The 20,713-nt window shown below is 39.6% G+C and overlaps 1 protein-coding gene across 1 annotated transcript in view; it reads right to left on the reverse strand.

The window, feature by feature from the left end:
* The window catches only part of FNBP4 (formin binding protein 4), a 39,512-nt gene extending 19,489 nt beyond the window's left edge, over positions 1-20,023 (reverse strand). The window contains exons 1-12 of the mRNA XM_061201763.1: positions 19,719-20,023; positions 18,612-18,701; positions 13,366-13,502; positions 12,898-13,081; positions 12,139-12,286; positions 11,914-12,034; positions 10,211-10,546; positions 8,977-9,187; positions 5,329-5,453; positions 4,327-4,431; positions 3,281-3,414; positions 2,106-2,293 (exon numbers count right to left, since the gene is read on the reverse strand). Of these exons, the coding sequence (XP_061057746.1) occupies positions 2,106-2,293; positions 3,281-3,414; positions 4,327-4,431; positions 5,329-5,453; positions 8,977-9,187; positions 10,211-10,546; positions 11,914-12,034; positions 12,139-12,286; positions 12,898-13,081; positions 13,366-13,502; positions 18,612-18,701; positions 19,719-19,953 (2,014 nt within the window). The 5' untranslated portion in view covers positions 19,954-20,023. The remainder of the gene's footprint in view (positions 1-2,105; positions 2,294-3,280; positions 3,415-4,326; positions 4,432-5,328; positions 5,454-8,976; positions 9,188-10,210; positions 10,547-11,913; positions 12,035-12,138; positions 12,287-12,897; positions 13,082-13,365; positions 13,503-18,611; positions 18,702-19,718) is intronic.
* Positions 20,024-20,713: the final 690 nt, after the last annotated feature.

Here is a 20,713-nt window from a genome sequence, read left to right on the forward strand (position 1 = left end):
TTTATTTAGATCAAGTTTATCATGTGGTTTTAGTAGCTCTCAATCAAGAGGCTCAAAAATATAAGCTGGTTTACCAGTGGCTTTTTCCTTTACCAGACGGTACCAACTGCATGTCATTAACAAAGGGAGAAAGTAACTTAATGTTTAAGGTGTTCACACACACTTAGCATTAGCAATTCTAGAACACTCAGCTTTAGAACATGTAAGAAGGGACATTAGACAGTGGTCAAGAAGGGAATCACCAAACCAGAACCACCATCAAGCCTCTTCAGTTCACTAACTATTAAAAAGTAAATAAAACCAAGTTACTAGGGCTTCCCTGGTGGTGCAGTGGTTGAGAATCTGCCTGCTAATGCAGGGGACACGGGTTCGAGCCCTGCTCTGGGAAGATCCCACACGCCGCGGAGCAACTAAGCCCGTGTGCCACAACTACTGAGCCTGCGCGTCTGGAGCCTGTGCTCCACAACAAGAGAGGTCGTGACAGTGAGAGGCCCGCCCACCGCAATGAAGAGTGGTCCCCGCTCGCCGCAACTAGAGAAAGCCCTCGCACAGAAACGAAGACCCAACACAGTCAAAAATAAAATAAATAAAAAAAAAAAAAAAAAAAAAAAACCAAGTTACTAGACGTATCTACTATTCACTACCCAAAGAATGAGAAAGTAATCTAAAGAAAATCTCTTCATGAAAATGGTACACCCTGTAATTTAAGAAAATATTTTTCTGAAATATGAAGTAGAAAACCATTTTGCTATGTTCTAAAATTATATGAAGTAGAAAACCACTTTTTTGCTATGTTCTAAAATTATCTGCAGTCATAGGTGCCTATTTGAGTGACCTGATAATGATTCTTAGGCTATTTAAGAAGTTAACAAAATCATTGGTACATGACTATTTTTATTTGCTACACAATCAGAACTTTTCTACTGGGATTAGGGAGCTGGTAGAATACAAAATATTATTTTTGATAAGCAGAGGACATAAGAATTCAGCTCTTCACTCCCATCTTACAAAAAACTATCTTTTTATCCTCAAAGGTTTGTGACTTTATTTTTTCATTTTAAAAAATTGAAGTATAGTTGATTTACGATGTTTCAGGCATACAGCAAAGTGATTCAGTTATACATATATATACTTTTCAGATTTTTTCCATTATAGATTATTACAAAATATTGAATATAGTTCACAAAGATTTATGACTTTAGAAATCACTCCACAACACTCTTACCTTCACATGCTATCATTTAAACAAACATCTACCAGTTTTTCAGATTGAAAGGTTGTTTGTTCATCACAGTCTTGACTATGCTTCACTAGCCACTTATTTTTGTCATTCCAAGAAAGATGGACTTCGAGGAAAAAAAAAAATGTACCTTCTTCCATAATAAGGAAATCAAGCAACGGCTCTTCAGATTCTCAGAGTAAATGAAGAACTATGAAAGCCTTTTTCTTCTTTTTTAAATTTATATAACCAAACTGAAGTTCCCTAAGAGTACTTTAACTGGATTGAGCCATCTTAATTGTTTTATACTAGAATATTGATGATTTGCAATGATCAATTATTTTGCTTCTCTGAAACAAGTATGGTCCTAATTTCACAGCATTTATTCAGATCATTTTGGTTTGTAACAACCATACTTCCTACGAGATTAGTGAAGTGTAAAAATGAGGTTGCAAAATCAGCAGACTAAGTGCTCTACAGAAAAGCAGAACAAATCTCTTATTACTCCACATAAATATCGACAATTTAAATAACTGGTTCCTTAGCATTAATTAGAATTCCTGTTACTGGAAATCCACAGCTTCGTCTGTGGCATGACAGAATAGTTAGAGGACAATCTTTTAAAATAAAAATACACTGGCTCATAATTTTATTTTTTAGCAGAGTCTGGTATCAATAGTATGCTTATTTCCAACTAGTCACTACCTTAGTTTTCTTCACTATAAACCCTGCATTCTTTTTTTTCTTTTCCTTAGGGCCATTATTTTTTAATTAGAAATTTATGTGATTATGATTTAAATTATTTTCTTTTACATGTTAATACAAGTCTTTTGTTTTTTCCTCTAAAATAATTTCTCTCCAATTAATACAGGGTAAATTGTCCCACCTGTGGAATTCTCGGAAGAGTCTGTAGAATTTGAGTCAGTGCCAGTTTTGTCTTTCAAGGTCTGTTTAGGAAGAGTCTCGTCTCTACTTTCTTGTGCTTGGCTTTCTTCCTCTTCCTCCTCACCATCTGGGAACTCCCACTGAGACTCGCCCGACTGTTCGTTTACATAGAAATATCGTCTATGATCCCTAAATTACAAGAAAGAAAACACATGTTTTAAGACCCATTCTCCTACAAAGACACTTCCATTTGGTCCTGTCCCAGGACAGCAGTCTGCTCTCACAGGGACGAACCTCTTCTTAATGGACTGCTATTCACAAAGGCAACAAAGAGCTTTGACAATTGAGGATGGAGAACCAAGGATAATTCAAAGCTATTTGCACTGCCAGCAGCTCTGTGAATACAGCCCTGAGCCCTCTCACTCCAACAGATGACTTAGAAAAACACCTCTCACATCTATTTTTTTTTTTTTTTTTGCCAATGCTTAACAGGGTTTCAAGTTCCATTAGCAAAGGGACTCAATCTCCTAGAACACTAATTTCCCTTCCAAAGAAGAGAACGAAGTTTGCGAAAGGTGACTCTTCCCCTCTTGAACCGTGGAATTCACATTTCATACTCTTGATACCAAACACAGTGAAAGCTAAAGAGAGGGAGAGGATCTGGGAGCTGAAAAATAAAAGAGCAAAGATTTCAAATAACGAAAAAAAAATCAAGAAAAGCCAAATATAAAAAGAAATGTTTTCATCTGACCTGCTGGCAGAAGATAGTAATCTTGTTCTTCATTCACATCTTCAGCCACGAAGCTTTCCTTAACTTCACCGAGGTTAATCAGGAGTAGTTGCTTCCAGAGGTCCTGTAAAGCGCACAGAGCTCTCGCATGCGCTTAACCCCCAAGCCCGCCCTACTCCGTGCAACAACACTCTGGAGTAAAAACCAGCTTTGTCCAATCTTGGGAAAAAATCCGTTACATGGAACACTTTAGACATTGCTTTTTGTTTCTCCAACGTGTGGCTGGCCCAAACTCTGTAAGTGCTTGGGGTGCTTTGCCTGCCCAGCACCGCTAATGCAGCTGCTCTCAGTCTCCAGACAGGCTGTCAGGTCGTCAGGTGGTGGTGATCACAAATCAAGTCTGAGATGTCAAAGGTGAAAGGTGAAAAGGGGAGAAGAGTGCGTACCTGTCCCAGTGGCAGGACCAGCCTTTAGGAGTGGCGTTTATTTCATACTGTTTTAGTTGTTCTGCTGCATCCTGAAGTTTTCGTTTAAGGTAGTTTCCATTAAGAGCCCCTTCCCGCCAGTCTGCAATCCGTGTCTAAAATAAAAAAGCAGTAAGTTAAAGACTTATTATGATGTCAGGAGGCAGAGGTAAAAGGAACTTAAGTCTTCTGGTCCATGATGTATACTCCGGCAGCAGACTAGACCAAACAGGAAAAGAAATCCCATCCTAAAAAATCCTGTTTACTCTTCAGAGTTCTCAAAAATGAGACTGGACCCCAGTACTGCCAAATCTCCAATAACTGTGAAAATGAGTAGCAGTAGTTTTGTTTTTCCCTTCGGACTATATTAAGATGGTTCCCCAGTAACTTTATTTTTTGGGTAGATAGTTCATTCAATTAAGTAATGTTATTAATCAAAATTAAAGGTTTAGTTCTCAGGGAAATCAGTCAACTTCCTACAGGAATTCCTTACCTAATCCTAACCTATTTATCGTAAAGTACACAGGTTACAAATAGGATCCAGAACTTCTCTTTTTAAATAGACCTATAGGGAGTTCCCCGGCGATCCAGTGGTTAGGACTCCTCGCTTTCACTGCCGTGGGCCCAGGTTTGATCCCTGGTGGGGGAACTAAGATCCCAAAAGCTGAGTGCCACCCCCGCCCGCGCCCCGCGAAAAAAGTCTATAATGCTTTAACATGTATAAAGTACTTTCAACATTATGTGGTCTCATCATCACTATGAACAGAATTTTAATTTCTTAGAAAAATAGAATATATGCCAATTCAAGGGGGTTAAGTATCATCATCATATACTAACTCTCAGTATTTATTTCCATAATTATGTTTTGCTTTGGCTAATACATAGTTTTATTTCCTGGGTTGGTGGTGCAAATATACATCAAGATTAAAAATTTAAATTTAGGATTGAAACATAAATAAGACAGATTCCTCACACACACAGCATTTCATTCAAACATTGACTGTTTATACTAAAAATGGCTAAATTACCTCAGTCTGTAAAAGCAGCACATGAAAGTTGGAGATGGACTGCCTATTAATGCCTAAGAATTCAAATTTACTTGTCAGGGTATTTGCCAGTTCTCCAATCTGAAACTGTAATGCAGGAAAGAAAAAAAGGAAAAATAAAAACAGAGTCAGCAAAATTTTATTATGTAAAATCTTTCATTTATCGTTAAAAATACTAGAAAAATGGGTCTGCCTATAAACAGCCTTTCTCACATACCGCAGCTAGTCATGTACAAGATAAAACCCTAATTTACAGTAAAATAATTCACATAACAAAGTGTTAAATAATGAGACAAGGTCAAGAGAAATTAGATGAACTATCTACTCTAATACGATATGGAAGTTGAAAATAGGTCCTAAATGACATAACCCCCAATATTGTCCAAGCCATCATTTATCCATTACTAATTGCTTATACTAGCCTCACACTGAAAAAAATTAATTCTCCCAGTCCCATCTACACGGCTGTACACTAGCTGGTAAGTGGACAAACTCTTGCAAGTCAAAAGAATATGCTAAGTGGTTTTTCCAACAGATCACACTTTAAGAGCCACATACTTACTTGGTTCAATTCTTCTCATGACATTAGAAACAGAAATGAAATTGGAAACAAATATGCCTTTGTGTAAGGACAAGTAGTTCATGTAGGAATTAAATTTGTGACTTTAGTCTCCTTAGTACTTCCAAACTAGAGAAGCCTATATTTGATAAGCTATTGCTTTCCAATGGAGACCTACTTATAAGTAATTAAGCATTTAGAATTTATTTTTAGATAATTTCTCTACATCAAGTCAGTCTCATAGCTCCTTATTTCAGCCTTAAATATAAACATTTCACCTAACCAAATAAATGATTTATATTTGGAGATAATAAAGATTACTTTTTACTACTTGCTAAAAGAAAGAGAAAGTAGTTGGCCTATTTAAAATGGTTCGCCAATTTAAAAATACTTATTTGTCAAGTTGCATTAAGTAAAATACATACTTTCAAGTCCTGTTCTTCTTCTACTTTAGGTGCTGTTTGTACTTTAATCTTTTCTGGAGACTCTTCTACTTCCATCTCTTTGTCCGAATTTTCATCTACTTTTTCTGAATTTTCAGCACCAATTGCTAAAAAAGAAAATATGGGAAATTAAATCAAAAGGACTATAAACAACGAGGTACTACTCTATAGCACAGGGAACTATATTCAATATCCTCTGATAAACCATAATGAAAAAGAATATAAAAAAAAGAATGTCTACATGTGTATAACTGAGTCACCTAGCTGTACAGCACAGATTGGCACATTGTAAATCAACTATGCTTCAATAAAAAAAACAAAATTAAAAAAAAAGGACCAATATTAATAGAGCCCCAAATACATTTTCTTACCCTGTAGCAGAAATATCTGAAAGTTATTAGTGCTCTCCTTTGCCTGTTTTCTCCTTACATGTTAAGGAAGCCCTAATGACTTATCAACCTACTGTCTCTAAAAAGCCAAAAAATTTAATCATTTATAATCACCTTTCTTTTTCTTTTTCTTAAAATAAATTTATTTTATTTATTTATTTTTGGCTGCATTGGGTCTTCATTGCTGCGCACGGGCTTTCTCTAGTTGTGGCGAGCGGGGGCCACTCTTCGTTGCTGTGCGCAGGCTTCTCATTGTGGTGGCCTCTCTTGTTGTGGAGCACGAGCTCTAGGCGTGCAGGCTTCAGTAGTTGCAGCACGCAGGCTCAGTAGTTGTGGCGCATGGGCTTAGCTGTTCTGCGGCATGTGGGATCTTCCCGGAGCAGGGCTCGAACCTGTGTCCCCTGCATTGGCAGGCGGATTCTTAACCAATGCGCCACGAGGGAAGCCCCTATAATCACCTTTCTTAAAATGTGTCTATATACATGATTTACTTTGTTTTACCACATTACCAAGAAGTTTCTGCTTTTCCTTCCTCCTTCATCTATTAATCTTTTCTAATCTTCTCTTCCAGAACACCATGGCTTCAATTATTTACAAAAGCTAGAACCTGGAATATCTAAGGGTTCTTTATCAAATGGGTCTTGATAAAAAGGCTTTCAGGGCTTCCCTGGTGGTGCAGTGGTTAAGAATCCGCCTGCCAACGCAGGGCACACGGGTTCGAGCCCTGGTCCGGGAAGATCCCACATGCCGCGGAACAACTAAGCCTGCGCACCACAACTACTGAGCCTGCGCTCTAGAGTCTGCGAGCCACAACTACTGAGCCCACGTGCCACAACTACTGAAGCCCATGTGCCTAGAGCCCGTGCTCCGCAACAAGAGAAGCCACTGCAATGAGAAGCCCGTGCACTGCAACAAAGAGTAGCCCCCGCTTGCTGCAACTAGAGAAAGCCCGCGCGCAGCAACGAAGACCCAACACAGCCAAAAAATAAAAACAAATAAATTTATTAAAGAAAAAAAAAGGCTTTCAAGACCAGAGCAGCATATTAAACTACCAAATAACTCCCTTCCTGAACTGGTTAACACATGTAGACAGCCTTTATTGGACCCACCTACTCTTCTGGTTGGTGCTGTCTGCTGGTAGTGGGAATCTCCAAAAAAGAATAGGTAGGTTTACCACATACTTAAATGGACTAAAAGATATGAACTCTTTGTTATGTTTGCTTAACACCTGCTTACCAAACTAATCCACATATACAATGTAAATCAATCTCTCTGGAGGATCACAGACTAAAAACAAAACAAAAAAAACAAATTTGAGTACCTTTTCTTAACGCTGGTTAATATTTGATCTAGAGAAGAAATGTGACTTTAACATCACTCTTAACAGCTTTCATTAGCCTAAAATTTTGTATTAAGTACTTAACCTTATCATACAATGGCCTTGTTCTTTTTATTTGATCATTAATATTCCTTCTGCATTTTCATGTTGTCTAAAACCAAATCTTTCTACTCTCTCACTTACTAGTTTATAGTTCACTTGTATATTAGACATCTTACATTTGATGGCAGTTTTAAGAATTTAACAGTTTTAAGCACTGCTAGAGCTCTAAGACTTGATTATTTTGGAGGGCAGTTAGGCAGGATCTATCAAATTAAAATGCACGTACCCCTTGATCTAGCAATATACCACTGGGAATCTATACTATAATGGTACTAAAATCTGCATAAAGATAGATGTACCAAGATGCTTACTACAGCATTATTTTAATTGCATAGTATCATTAACTAATGCGTATAATATATTTAAAAAACAACATGAGCACTCAAGTAACTACAACCCAGCTTAACAGAAGACTATTAATAACACCTCGAAGCTCCCTGTGCCTCTCCCCCAACATGTTCACACCAGACACACCCTGATGGTGTTAGTAAATGCCTCTACTTTCATCATGGATAGATCTTTAAGCACAATATTTCTGTTTATTTTTCAACTTATATACATGGAGCACTAACATATGCACTCTTCTGTGGCTTTTTAAATTCAACATTATTGTTCCTGACATTAATCCATGTTAATGCATATAACAATGGGTCATTCATTTTTTACTGTGTTTAGTATTCAACTGGAAGAATACATCACAATTTATCCACTACTCTTTTGATGGACATTTGAATGGCTAATATTGATACTTTTTTGGGATAATATGAATGTAGTATTACTTTTAAGAGTGAAACAAGGACACAAATGTCCATCAATGGGGAAAGAGTTAAATGAAGACATCTATACTACTCAGGTAGTTAAAAACAATTTTCAAGACCTTGTTAAATGAAAAAGTATGTCATCTAACAATCCATATGGTTAATCTCACCTATGATAAAATTACATATGCACATTACACACACACACAAAACCACCAATGTATATAAAAAAAGAGGAAAAGGTCTAGAAGAATATATGTAGATAAAAAAGTAAAGAAAATGGACCTCAGGGTAGGGCATGAAAACAGTGAAAAGATGAAGGGGGGAGGGGCACTTTTAGAATTCTACTTCATATTCTTCTATATGGTTGATTGCAAAGAAAAATTCAAGGATGTTTGCATTTATTTATTACCTGTGTTTTTGTTTACTTGTTATTTTTAAACCGTAACCTATAAGGTACCTTCTGCTTGGTACACTCAACTAAGGTTTGGTGATTAAAATTAGTTCTGGTAACAGACTGGAAAAATGCAGCAGGTTCTCTTCTATATTACCCTGAAGATAACTTGGGTCCTCATGACAGTACCAGACTATCTACACACCCAACCAAAGGCTGGACAACTTGTACACAGAGAGAGAAGATGAGGCTGGGTTGGCCAGAGGTGGGCCTTGCCTGCCGTGTTTACCAACTGGAAATAGAGAGGTAATGAGAATCCACGGTCTTTATGCAGATTATCACAACAATTACTGTAGTGAATGACAAAAAGAAATGGGAGGGAGGGACCCAATCTCATTTTTTTGTTTTTGAGGGAGAAGTTATCCCGAATCAGTAGTGAATACACAGCCCAATGGATTCTAGCCTCTCAAATTCTTACTGCTCCACTAGAGGTGGAGCAGGAAAAGGTAGAAGTTTCCTTCCCCGCACTTCCCTAAAAGGGTAAAAGTGCTATATCCTTCTATTTGCTGAAGAGAAAACAGAAAAAGGGTAAGAGGGATTTCTCCTCTACATCTCTCAACTCTCAAGTTTAATTAAAGTACAAATTACCACTTTCTCCATTTTCTGGAGTCTCTCGTCCAGTTTTGCTAGAACTCCGGCTGGTAGATTCTGGACTGGTAGCTCGAACAAACATCTTCCATTTTCCTCTTTTAGACATAAGTCTACGCATTCCATCTTGAGATGCTGGCTGGCTGATATCAGAACACGGACTAGACCCTGACACACTACCATCTCCTTCCTCCAAGGCTCGCAGCTCTGCCTACAATGAACAGGAATTAACTGTTTACCAACATTTATTTGTGTGAGTAGCAAGAATGACAGCCACGTGTTTTTGGAATTTAAATCCTTTGAGGATAAGAAGTATTTTTTAATACATTTTTCCATCAGGACTGAGCATTATACTCCAAATTCTATTTTTACTCAATAAATGTTTATTCATGATTACAGTTAACAAATATTGATTTAAAGGGTATAGGTTCTAAAGATCCACAAATTTTCTAATACATGTACACAAAGGATAAAGCTTAACTTTCGCTGGTCCCTCTCCACAGCTTCAAATTTTTCAAAAGGGGGAAGCTTCAAAGTGATTTACTGCTATAACGCCTGTTAAGACTTTGCTTCATACTCAAGGCAGCAGTAGATAAAACCGTTCCAAGAAAAATCAGGGCAGAAAATAAGTAAAAATCAACTTCTCAATCAGGAAAGTTTCCTGTGGACCATTTACCTTAGAAGGAAAGCACGTGAAATAATGGGTTCCTCTTAAATTCTCCTGTTATCTTCTCACAAGGCCCACTTTTCTTTTTTTTTTTTTTGGCCGCACAAAGGTTGTGGAATTTTAGTTCCCCAACCAGGGATGGAACCCAGGCCCAGGCAGTGAAAGCGCCAAGTTCTAACCACTGGACCGCTAGGGAATTCCCATAAGGTCCACTTAACTATACAAACAATGCCACAGCTGATCACTGGAAGTCAACTTGTACTTTAATTGTTGGGTTAAAAACCAAATTATCAAGAATTCGCAATGCTTGTTTAAGAAGCCAAACCAGAGATACTTTACTTACTGTAACTATCCTTAAATCATAACAACGTTAGTCTTTACTGGTGCATCATCAGGGACCCAAAGAACTACAACTCCATAATTCAAGTTTTTATTACATGAGCATATCTAGATGAAAGGATAAGAAAAACAAAATCCCAACGACGGCTGTAAATTGAGCACAGCAATCCCAGAGTATGACAGTTCCGAAGGAAGAAAATACATCTAACAAAAACTTCAAAAACTTACTTTTTTCCTTTCCAAAACCAGCTCCAGCTCCAGGGTATCTTGTTCTTCTTCCTCTTCACTTTCTCCAGACTGAACAACACTGCAAAGATCCTCCTGAGTAGGGTCTTCCACACCGTCCAACAGACTTTCTTGTGGCTTTACTATTGTTGCTTCTTCTGTTGTACTTGTTTCTTTCTCTTCTGAAACTGGCTCTACTTCTTTACAAATTACTTTTCTTCTCCATCTCTCTTCTTCCTCTTTTATTCCCTCAGGCAATAAAGGAGCAAGCAGTGATGCTGCCACCCCTTTCTTCTCCTCCTCATTATTTGAGAGAGCTTGAATTCCTTCATTTACTTCCTGTAAAGAATAAAATAATTTCGCTTAACTTTCAAAGAAATCTCACCTGAGTATACAGTACATTTAATTGTTCGTGTTAAAAACGACAATAGGGCTTCCCTGGTGGCGCGGTGGTTAAGAATCCGCTTGCCAATGCAGGGGACACGGGTTCAACCCCTGGTCTGGGAAGATCCCACATGCCGCGGAGCAACTAAGCCCGTGCGCCACAACTACTGAGCCTGCGCTCTAGAGCCCGCGAGCCACAGCTACTGAGCCCTCGTGCCTAGAGCCCGTGCTCCGCAACAAGAGAAGCCACCGCAATGAGAAGCCCGCGCACAGCAACGAAGAGTAGCCCCCGCTCTCTGCAGCTAGACAAAGCCCACGCGCAGCAATGAAGACCCAACACAGCCAAAAAATAAAAACAAATAAATTTATTAAAAAAAAAAAACGACCATAATTTTCAGTCACTGGATATTCTTAAAAACCACCGACTCCCATCAGATTAGTGTACATGTTTGTACCATTTTCTTTACATGTGTATAATGGAAACATTGCTACTTTAGGAAGGCAGTATTACAGTTCTGGGTGGGACTCAAACATATCTCTTCTTCTATTCTCTGTACATCAAAAGGCAGACTAGTAAGAAACAGAGACAGATTTAAATAAGATCAGAATCTTGCCAGTTCAACACATGACTGGATAAATCTTCACCTTCCTCTTCTGTATGATGAGATAACTTCACAAATATGCTGTGAAGGTGACTTAGAGGAAAGTGAAATATTTCTAAAATGAAATGTGTGATTACATTTAAAGTGTCTACCTCCTCCACTGGGATATTTATTCTACCTCCCTCTTAGAGTTGTAAAGGTGAACTTATTCTGTAAAGGCATTTTTTGATACAACTCCCATACCATTCAAAAATTCAAGATAAATTAAAATTCAACACATTCTCTCTGTAGAGTACAACTTACTTTTCTTACTGATGAGATTATAAAAATGGTCAAGTTTTATCAGTAATAGTTTTTAAGGTAGCCAATCTTTTTATTTAAAAAAAAAAAAAACTAAGGTGGAATCCCAAAATACAACTATTCTGAAGCAGAGAAGGGGACCCGAAGCGCTGCCTGCTAGGCTGCTCCCATGTCCTTCACAATGACTCAAGGAGCCTCTATTGCACCCTAAAGCTCCAAAAGAACCACTGAACTGGGTAACTGCTATACATGCCACATAATAAACAGAAACAGATTATGTAAAACTTTAAGAAACAAAATTTATCCTGTTTCACATCTATGCTGTAAAATATTAACAGAAGGCTTATACACCTGTGACAGAGTAACATTCAAGTTCTTTAGATGTGAAAATAAGCAGATGAGGTAAGTTGTAACACTGACCTTTTTAACTTCTCGCTTGGCTATGACTGGTGCACTTTTACTACTGGAAACTGAAATATTTTTCTCCTTAGTATACATGTCTGTATTTACGACAAAACTAGCTTCAGCACCTGTTATGGAACTAAAAAAAATATACTTAGCAAGAGAAACAGAAGGCAAATATTATCAGCAAAAGATAAGACTCTGATTTCCTTCTAGTAACTTCTTTTTCAAGTCTATTCTTACCTGGGCTGGTAATGTTGTAATCCCTGCACCTGGGTGGCAAGATACTGGGGTAATTCCCAAGTCACTTCATTTGTTTGTGTGTTCCAATAATAATAGCATCCTGTGTTCTCATCCCAGACCTCCTGCCAATCTCCCATCTCAATTCCAACTAGAAGAAAATGAAACAAATTTTAAGAAGCACATATTCCCGCACAACTCTGACCTTCTATCTCAAGTCAACTCTAAAGCTGTAACAACCTAACATAGCACTGTTAACAACTGGGCAGGACACTTCTTTGTTGTGGAGGCAGTCCTATGTAGTGTTCACCAGCATCCTGGCCTCTCCCCACCCGATGCAGTAAACCCTCCTCTCACCACCCACTACCACCCTCTGCTGTGACAGCCAAAAATCTCTCCAGGCACTGTCAAATGTTCCCTGGGGGGGCCACTCCCCCCTCCTCAGTCGTCTTTGCAAACATGGTTTAAAAAACAGTTTGATAGTTGAAAACTGTATTTTGAACCCCAAAATACTTTTTAAAATAATGGCTTTTATTATTTACCGAGCATAAACTGCTACTGGTTAAAAGGCAAACAATTATCTTTCAGTAGGTAAAAATATACCCTAGCAGTTCTCATTTTCTAAATACTGTGTTTAAGAAGCCAGAATTCTAAAGTCTGGGGCTAAAGCATACAGGTTTTCACCTTTGGGAACCTCAATGCCTAGAACACCTTTAAGAACTGCACTTTAGATTTCTTTAAAACTCAAAGGATCAAGTTTACCTCCTGCCAGTGAACACTGAGTATCATACTGCCACCCTGCAGTCTGGGTTGAGTCTGTCCCATTCGGGGCAGTGGAAGAGAGGGCAGATGTCGACTCCTTTGGCTCTGGCCGAGGTGGAGTTGGAGGTGGGGCGGAAGCCCCTACAGGAGCTCCAGGCTGAGGCGCTGTTATAGCATCAATCTCCTGTAGAATGAAAACCGTGACAAACGCATTCATCACAGGAAGCCAGAGAAATGGCCATTGCTTAAAAAAAAAAATCCCACACACACAAGCTTAAGTCTCAGCTTCTCAAGTCAAAACCCTCCTCTTCCCCATTTTTCTCCTTACAACTGTCACAAAAAGAGAGATGGGGAGAGACTAAAAAAGAAAGGAGAGACAGACACAGATTGACAAATAGGCTAATCACTTGAAATTCAGATCCCAAAGTGGTTTCAATAACTAAAAACCCAAACAAAAGCACCACTAACCGCTAGGAAGTTGGCCAATGTACTATCAATATCAGTTGACTGGTTTCCATTTGCTTCCTTAGACTGTGCTGGTTTTTCTGAAACATCACTCTCTTCATCATCACTGTCAGCATATGCACCAAGTAAGCACAGACCTCCTGGAAACAAAAAGGTAAGCAACATTTATAACAATGTCAAAAAGTCCTACGAAGTATCCAAGAGAAAATATGATTCTTTAGCCATTTAGTTTACTTATAGAACCTCAAAAAAGTCTTCAATGAACTACCAAAAAGAGGTACAAATTGACTATGCACTTAGAGCTAATAAAATCAATCTGCATAGCAACTTGACATCCTTTTCAAAATATATGCTCAATTATTCAACCTCATACTCCCTCTGTCAAAATAACACATAGTATATCCTGATTTTAGAATTTGTTGTTTTACGTGTCCATCTTAAACAAGTAAACCAATTAGGATTTACTAAATGAAACAAGGAGATTTTCAAAGTGAAAAACAAAGCTCTTTTTCAATAATTTTTTTCCTCGAACAAGAAGTGACAAATTAAAACAGAACCTAACATGCTAGAACCAAAACAAAAAAACAACAAAAACCCAGCTAAAACCAAAATTCCCACTCAAATGGTATTAGGTATGGCCTCTGTAATGCTGCAATGCAATTTCCTTCTTAAAAAAAAATTGAAATTATACACTTTTTTACTAGTTGATCAATGTTTATGCCATTTCCTTTTGTATCACCTGTGGCTACTCTAATGTTACAATTAAGTGAGCATATATACTCTCTTTATATATCATTTTATTATAATAGGTATATGAAATATTTAAGTCTAGCTAGACTTTGCAGCTATTAATAAGACTAAATTTTTCAGTGCCTTGGTAACTGAACAGATTTATCAGGAGGTAAAACCTAGTTTTCTCTGTCATAATTCTGTAAATGAATTCATGGATTCACCCAAACACGAACATAAATTGCTTCATTTATCATACAAAAGTTCACATCCATTGTTTTAGTCACATAAATCCGACCTTCATTATTTTTTTAGTATATAGCTAAGTTGTTACACTATCAATATCCAAAATATTATTTTAAACTGGTTAGGAAGATTCTTAAATGGATATTTCACAGTATCTCCGTTTTCCAGTTACCAAATATATCTCATTTTGGGGGTGGGGTCATACCAGTCAATCTTCCACATTTTCTGAACAAGAGATAAAGGTAGAACTACAGAAGACATTTCTGTACAGAAAAAATCTCCATTTTAGTATTCAGCACAGATGGGTTTTTCGGGGAAGGTGGAGGATGGTAAATTTATATTTTTATATAAACATCCTTCTTAGTTCAGCAACAATAATAATCGCTGGCCTTAGTTCTTTAACTCTATATCTTTTGGTAAAAGGTTCCAACCAGGTGAGCCGTGTGGAATTTTGACTACAAAATTCCCAAGCAGGGGTAATTCCCCAGGCTCAGAGTGGGTCTCTCGGGCAACAGGTTTAGCCAAGGGCTTCCCTGGTGGCGCAGTGGTTAAGAAACCGCCTGCCAATGCAGGGGACACAGGTTCAAACCCTGGTCCGGGAAGATCCCACATGCCGCAGAGCAACTAAGCCCGTGCGCCACAACTACCGAGCCTGTGCGCCTAGAGCCCATGCTGCACAACAAGAGAAGCCACCACAGTGAGAAGCTCGCGCACCACAACGAAGAGTAGCCTCCGCTCGCCGCAACTAGAGAAAGACCGTGCGCAGCAACGAAGACCCAATGCAGCCAAAAATAAATAAATAAAATAAATAAATTTATTAAAAAAAAAAAAGTTTAGCCAAGGCTCCACCTAGTCTTTTTCTCTTCAACTCAGAGCTTTTCATATTACACACTTAAAACCTCTTCCGAACTCCTGATAACATAATGACAATTAAATAGCAAAGTAAATGAAAACGATTAAACGCAGCATTTGGGGGAAAGACACATACTTAACATTGTTAGAGACACCATAAACTGATACAATATTTAAGAACAATCTGGTAACACACACCAAGAACTACAAAACTCTCCAAGTTTCTTACAGCTAGATAATCTCACCTCTGAAAATATAACCCTAAGAAATAATTACAAAAATTTTTTTGCACAAAGCTTTTAGGAACCTCATTTAAATAACCAAAAACTGTAAACAACTCAAATGCTCTCAAACAGGGGACTGGAAAAGCAAATTACTGCATAGTGCCAGATGCACTATCACTTTATGATTAATCAGACCATTATGGGATTACATAAAATAATGTTAAGGGGACAAAAGGTAACTTTAAAGGAATAAAAGATAAAATCAAGTCGCGAAATGAATAAGTTCTAATTACATCTCTGAAAATTTAGTCTATACATTAATAAAAACAGGCATGCATTTAGAATAACACTAAAAAAAAAAAACTCACAATACTACACAAAATTGCATAATCTTAGAAAGCCAAAAGCCTCACAGGACCAGGCTTCTAGACTACTACTGAAAAGCTGTTGCTACTTGAAGCCAGAGGAAACAAGGCCATTCTTCAGAGCCACAGTCCTTAGCAGTCTTTTTTGAGGAGTACTGACTCTTCAAACCTCAATATGCTTACCTCTAATGGATGGTGCCACACAATTTGCAAATTAACTAATGATATCGGGCAGTAAATTATTTATTTCTTAGATATATACTTTACTTTCCTGATATGCTTCAAACAGTAACTGTGCCTTATGCCCGTTAGAAACTCTATTATTTCCTCATAACACTGAACAGTGATTTTTAACTCTTTTGGTCATAGAAAGCTATTAACAATCAAAATGATAAAAGCTGTGGACCTTCTCTCAGGAAGACACACATGAGTGTGCAATTTCAGGGGATTCACAGACGTCTGACACTCATCTATAGAACCACATTAAATACCCTTTTCTAGAAGATGCTTAAATACTGTTGACTATCATGGTAGTCTGTTGGCCTAATTTAACAGAACTTATTCTAAATTTTCCCTTAGATAATTTCACATGCATTTACCATAATACTTGTTAGCATAAAAATACTAGATAAGCTTCTCTACTATATTATAAAAGCATACTTTAATAACTTAATATTTAAATTTCATTTAAATTTCATTTTTGTGCAAAGAAATTCAGCATGTTTATAGTGATAAAAGTAAATTCTTTAACTAAAATCATCTTTAAAAAAATATATCAATCCTTGGGCTTCCCTGGTGGCGCAGTGGTTAAGAATCTGCCTGCCAATGCAGGGGACACGGGTTCGAGCCCTGGTCTGGGAAGATCCCACATGCCGCGGAGCAACTAAGCCCGTGAGCCACAACTGCTGAGCCTGCGCGTCTGGAACCTGTGCTCCACAACGGGAGAGGCCGCGACGGTGAGACACCCGCGCACCGCGATGAAGAGTGGCCCCCACTCGCCGCAACTGGAGAAAGCCCTCGCACAGAAACGAAGACCCAACACAGACAAAAATTAAAAAAAAAAAAAAAAAAAAAATCAATTCTTGAGTATCTACTGTTTTACAAAGTCATGCAAATAATAATGGAAAATTGCTTTCCTTTTGTTTTTGTTAAACTTTTTCCTATGCATTATACCAACTAGTAGGTAAGAAATGAATAAAGTTGATATATTCTTATGTTGCAGGATGAAGCTGAACAGAATGAAAACATTTCTGTTCACAAGGCACATAAAGGTCTGAAGTGCTGACTGACATTGCAACCGAGGAAATTTCTCGTAGAACATTTAAATTCTATCCATCGCACATGACTCTTAGAAGACCCAAATGAAATAATATATGTAGTTTACAAATACAAAATGGTATTTCCTAGTTCTGAAATTTCTCTCACAACGTGGTTTTACCTTTTCTAACCCGCACTTTTTTTTTAAGTGGCAAATAGGGGGCAGGGGGCAATAAGCATCTATTATTTCAGGTGTCACATAATACAAAAAGTCCTGCAAATTCAGAAGAATAAAATTACTATCAATTATAGAATATTTAGTATCAAAATATATTTTAATCTTTCAAGATACATAAATAGTAGAGAAAACTAACATTCTTGGCACTTACTGTGTTAGAAACTTACATATATTTTTCAATTTAATCATCAAAATAACTTAGGGCTGTAACATCTATTTTACAGATAAATGATGTCCTGAAGTCTTAGTGTGAATGCTAGAGTGGTGATTTGAACCCAGGTTTGTCTACAAAACCATCACTGCAAATACTCCTTCATGCTTAAAAAATATTCAATAGGGCTTCCCTGGTGGCGCAGTGGTTGAGAATCTGCCTGCCAATGCAGGGGACACGGGTTCGAGCCCTGGTCTGGGAAGATCCCACATGCCGCGGAGCGACTAGGCCCGTGTGCCACAGTTACTGAGCCTGCGCGTCTGGAGCCTGTGCTCCGCAACAAGAGAGGCCGCGATAGTGAGAGGCCCGCGCACCGCGATGAAGAGTGGCCCCCACTTGCCGCAACTAGAGAAAGCCCTCGCACAGAAACGAAGACCCAACACAGCCATAAATAAATAAATAAAAATTAAAAAAAAAAAATTTCAATAAGAGCAATTTTCAGCTGCACAAACATTTGCTAGGTACCAATCAAAGCTGTGTGTTAGAGAAATAACATAATGAAAAGACACTGTTGGTGTCCCTAAAGAATGCCAAGATAGTGGAGAGCTAGAAAACTAGTTACAAAATAGCATCAGTAGAAAAAGAAGTACAAAGTAATTTGGGTACAGAGAAAAGGGAGCAGCAAATTTTACATTGGTTAAGGGACTTCCCTGGTAGCGCAGTGGTTAAGAATCTGCCTGCCAATGCAGGGGACATGGGTTCGAGCCCTGGTCTGGGAAGATCCCACATGCCACGGAGCAACTAAGCCTGTGCCCTAGAGCCCAGGCGCTACAACTACTGAGCCCACGCGCCACAACTACCGAAGCCCATGTGCCTAGAGCCCGTGCCCCACAACAAGAGAAGGCACCGCAGTGAGAAGCCTGTGCACCACAACGAAGAGGAGCCCCCGCTCGCCGCAACTAGAGAAAGCCCGTGTGCAGCAACGAAGACCCAACGCAGCCATAAATAAATAAATAAAATTTTCTTCACATTGGTTAAAGTATATATACCAACAAGCCCTCACAAAGATTTAAAATTTCCATTTTATGGGAAAATATAAATTAGCAACACTGAAACATTCATCAAAACACTATATACAAACACAATTTGATCCTAATGTAGAAAAGATAAAAAAAAAAAAACTATACCTGTTGCTTTAACGGCAGTGGGCCTGGCGGTCATGACTGGTTTGGGAGGATTCTGAACTCTAGGAACCTCCACCACCACCTCCTGTTCATCTGGATTTAAAAAAGCGAACAAAAGAAAACTACAGTCAGACGATGGAACACAGAAAAAACTATGCAGGTGACAAAACAATCTGTGACTTCTCAAGTCTAGATTTCATCAATTTAAAAACAGGATAGCTGTAACTCATCACTGACCCAAATAACTGGGAGACAAGAAAACAAGTATAACTAGAATCTTCCATTTGCCTAGTGGCTTTAACATTAAGAATTTAAACACCGTATATAAAAATTACATCTGAAATAATCCAAACTTAAAACACACACACACACACACACACACAGAGAATATATCTTCTCCAGGCTACCAGAAGTCTTTTACAAAAAGCACAACTAGAGCATTTTTTTCCCAAGAGCCACCCAACGTGATTTTTTTTTTTTTTTAACACCTGAAATGGTCGGGGCTTTCCCGGCATCTGGCCCCTGCAGTATAGCACAGTCCGGTTAATCTTAACCCAAGTACCATGCTGGGGATAAACACAAGTACTTGGGAACCCACAAGCACCACCTCTCCAGGGATTTTTGGAAAACCTGCCAACTAGGGGTTACTTACACTTTAGCTGGCATAATAAAAATGGTATGCTCACTTCTAAAGGGTCTCTCTCAATTTCAACAAAAACGAAAAGGAAAAGCCGATGCCGTGTAGAAAACGGCAGGTTCCACGGTCACCAAGCCTAGGACGCGGAAACGCATACTCTCACATTTACCCCGTAAGTTATTCAAAGCCAAGAATAGACGTTGAGCAGACTGGGCGCCCGGGCCAATCCCTGCACCAGAGATGGCGCCTCTGGGTCGGCTCCGGCCGGGCGCACACGGCTCCGCCGCCCCTTCCACAGCTTTGGGCTCACAGCCGTCCTCACCGCAGGCCACACGCAACAGGCCTCGGATGCGGACACCGCCCGCCCGGGTTTCTCTTCCTCCTAGGACTCGCCCGAGAGGCGTAGGCCGCGAGCCCCGAGCTCGAGTTTCGGACGCCCCACCTAGGCGCCGCGGCCCCTCGCGCACGCTTACCTTCTGAAGGTGAGTCGTCCGGCGCTGCGGCGGCAGTGACCGCGGTCGTCGTCGTCGTCGTCGTCGTCGCCGCCGCCGCCGGGGCTGGCTGGCTGGGCGCCGCCGCCGCCGTCGAGTCCGGCTCGGTGTCGGGTTCCGGCTCCGGGTCCCGGCCCGGCGTGCTGCTCCGCGGACCTGGCGGAGAGAGCTGCAGGATGGGCCTACGGCCGGGTACCGCCCGGGACTTCTTCCCCATCGCGAGCCCGAGCGCGAGCTGCGAGCGTCGGGCAACCGAGAGGGGCGGGCGTTCGGCGCGGCGCTGCGTAATCAATATTCATACACTGCGACACCGCCTCCTAGAAGGATCCGCTTTTAACCGGCGGAGCGCACGCCCGCGCAAGCGCCTTGGACCCCGTACGCTCTTCTGGCTCCTCCCCCAGGGGGGCAGGGAGGACTTTACCTACGGGGCTAGGCGATTGGCTGTTTTGACACATTGAAAAACCCAATAGCCAATGGACAAGGAAAAAGGGTCAGAGTCAAGCCAATAGTACGGAAGGATGTTAGTTTAGACTTGCTTCCAATTACGTCAGGCTCCACCCATGCGGTTTTTGCGGAGTCTTTTTTCTACCGTCTTGTCCTCCATTTTGTACCCGTTCTTGTCTATGTGTTTCTTGTCGTTTGTCACCTAGGAAGCTGTGCTGCTTTCCAGGCCCTTCCCCAAGTTTCGCCCTGATTATTGTGGCTTACTTTGGGTATAACGTTGAACATTAGGTAGAATAGTAGGTCTTTTATGGTTTGTGAATTTTTTCTTGGGGCACAAAGATAACGTCTCATCGTGTGGCTTATCAGGTGGAAAAATATCACTAGACGTAGTGCATACGAGGGTAGAGCCTAAATTGTGATGGGTTACAGGAGCCTTCCCAACGTGGCCGCTTTAATCGATTTATCTTCCTTTAGCACTCTCCTCTCCCCTGTCCCATTCTGGAGCCAGCCACTCGGAGCAGTTCTCTCACCTT

The sequence above is a fragment of the Eubalaena glacialis genome, chromosome 10, assembly GCF_028564815.1.
Source record: "Eubalaena glacialis isolate mEubGla1 chromosome 10, mEubGla1.1.hap2.+ XY, whole genome shotgun sequence".
Lineage (NCBI taxonomy): Eukaryota > Metazoa > Chordata > Mammalia > Artiodactyla > Balaenidae > Eubalaena > Eubalaena glacialis.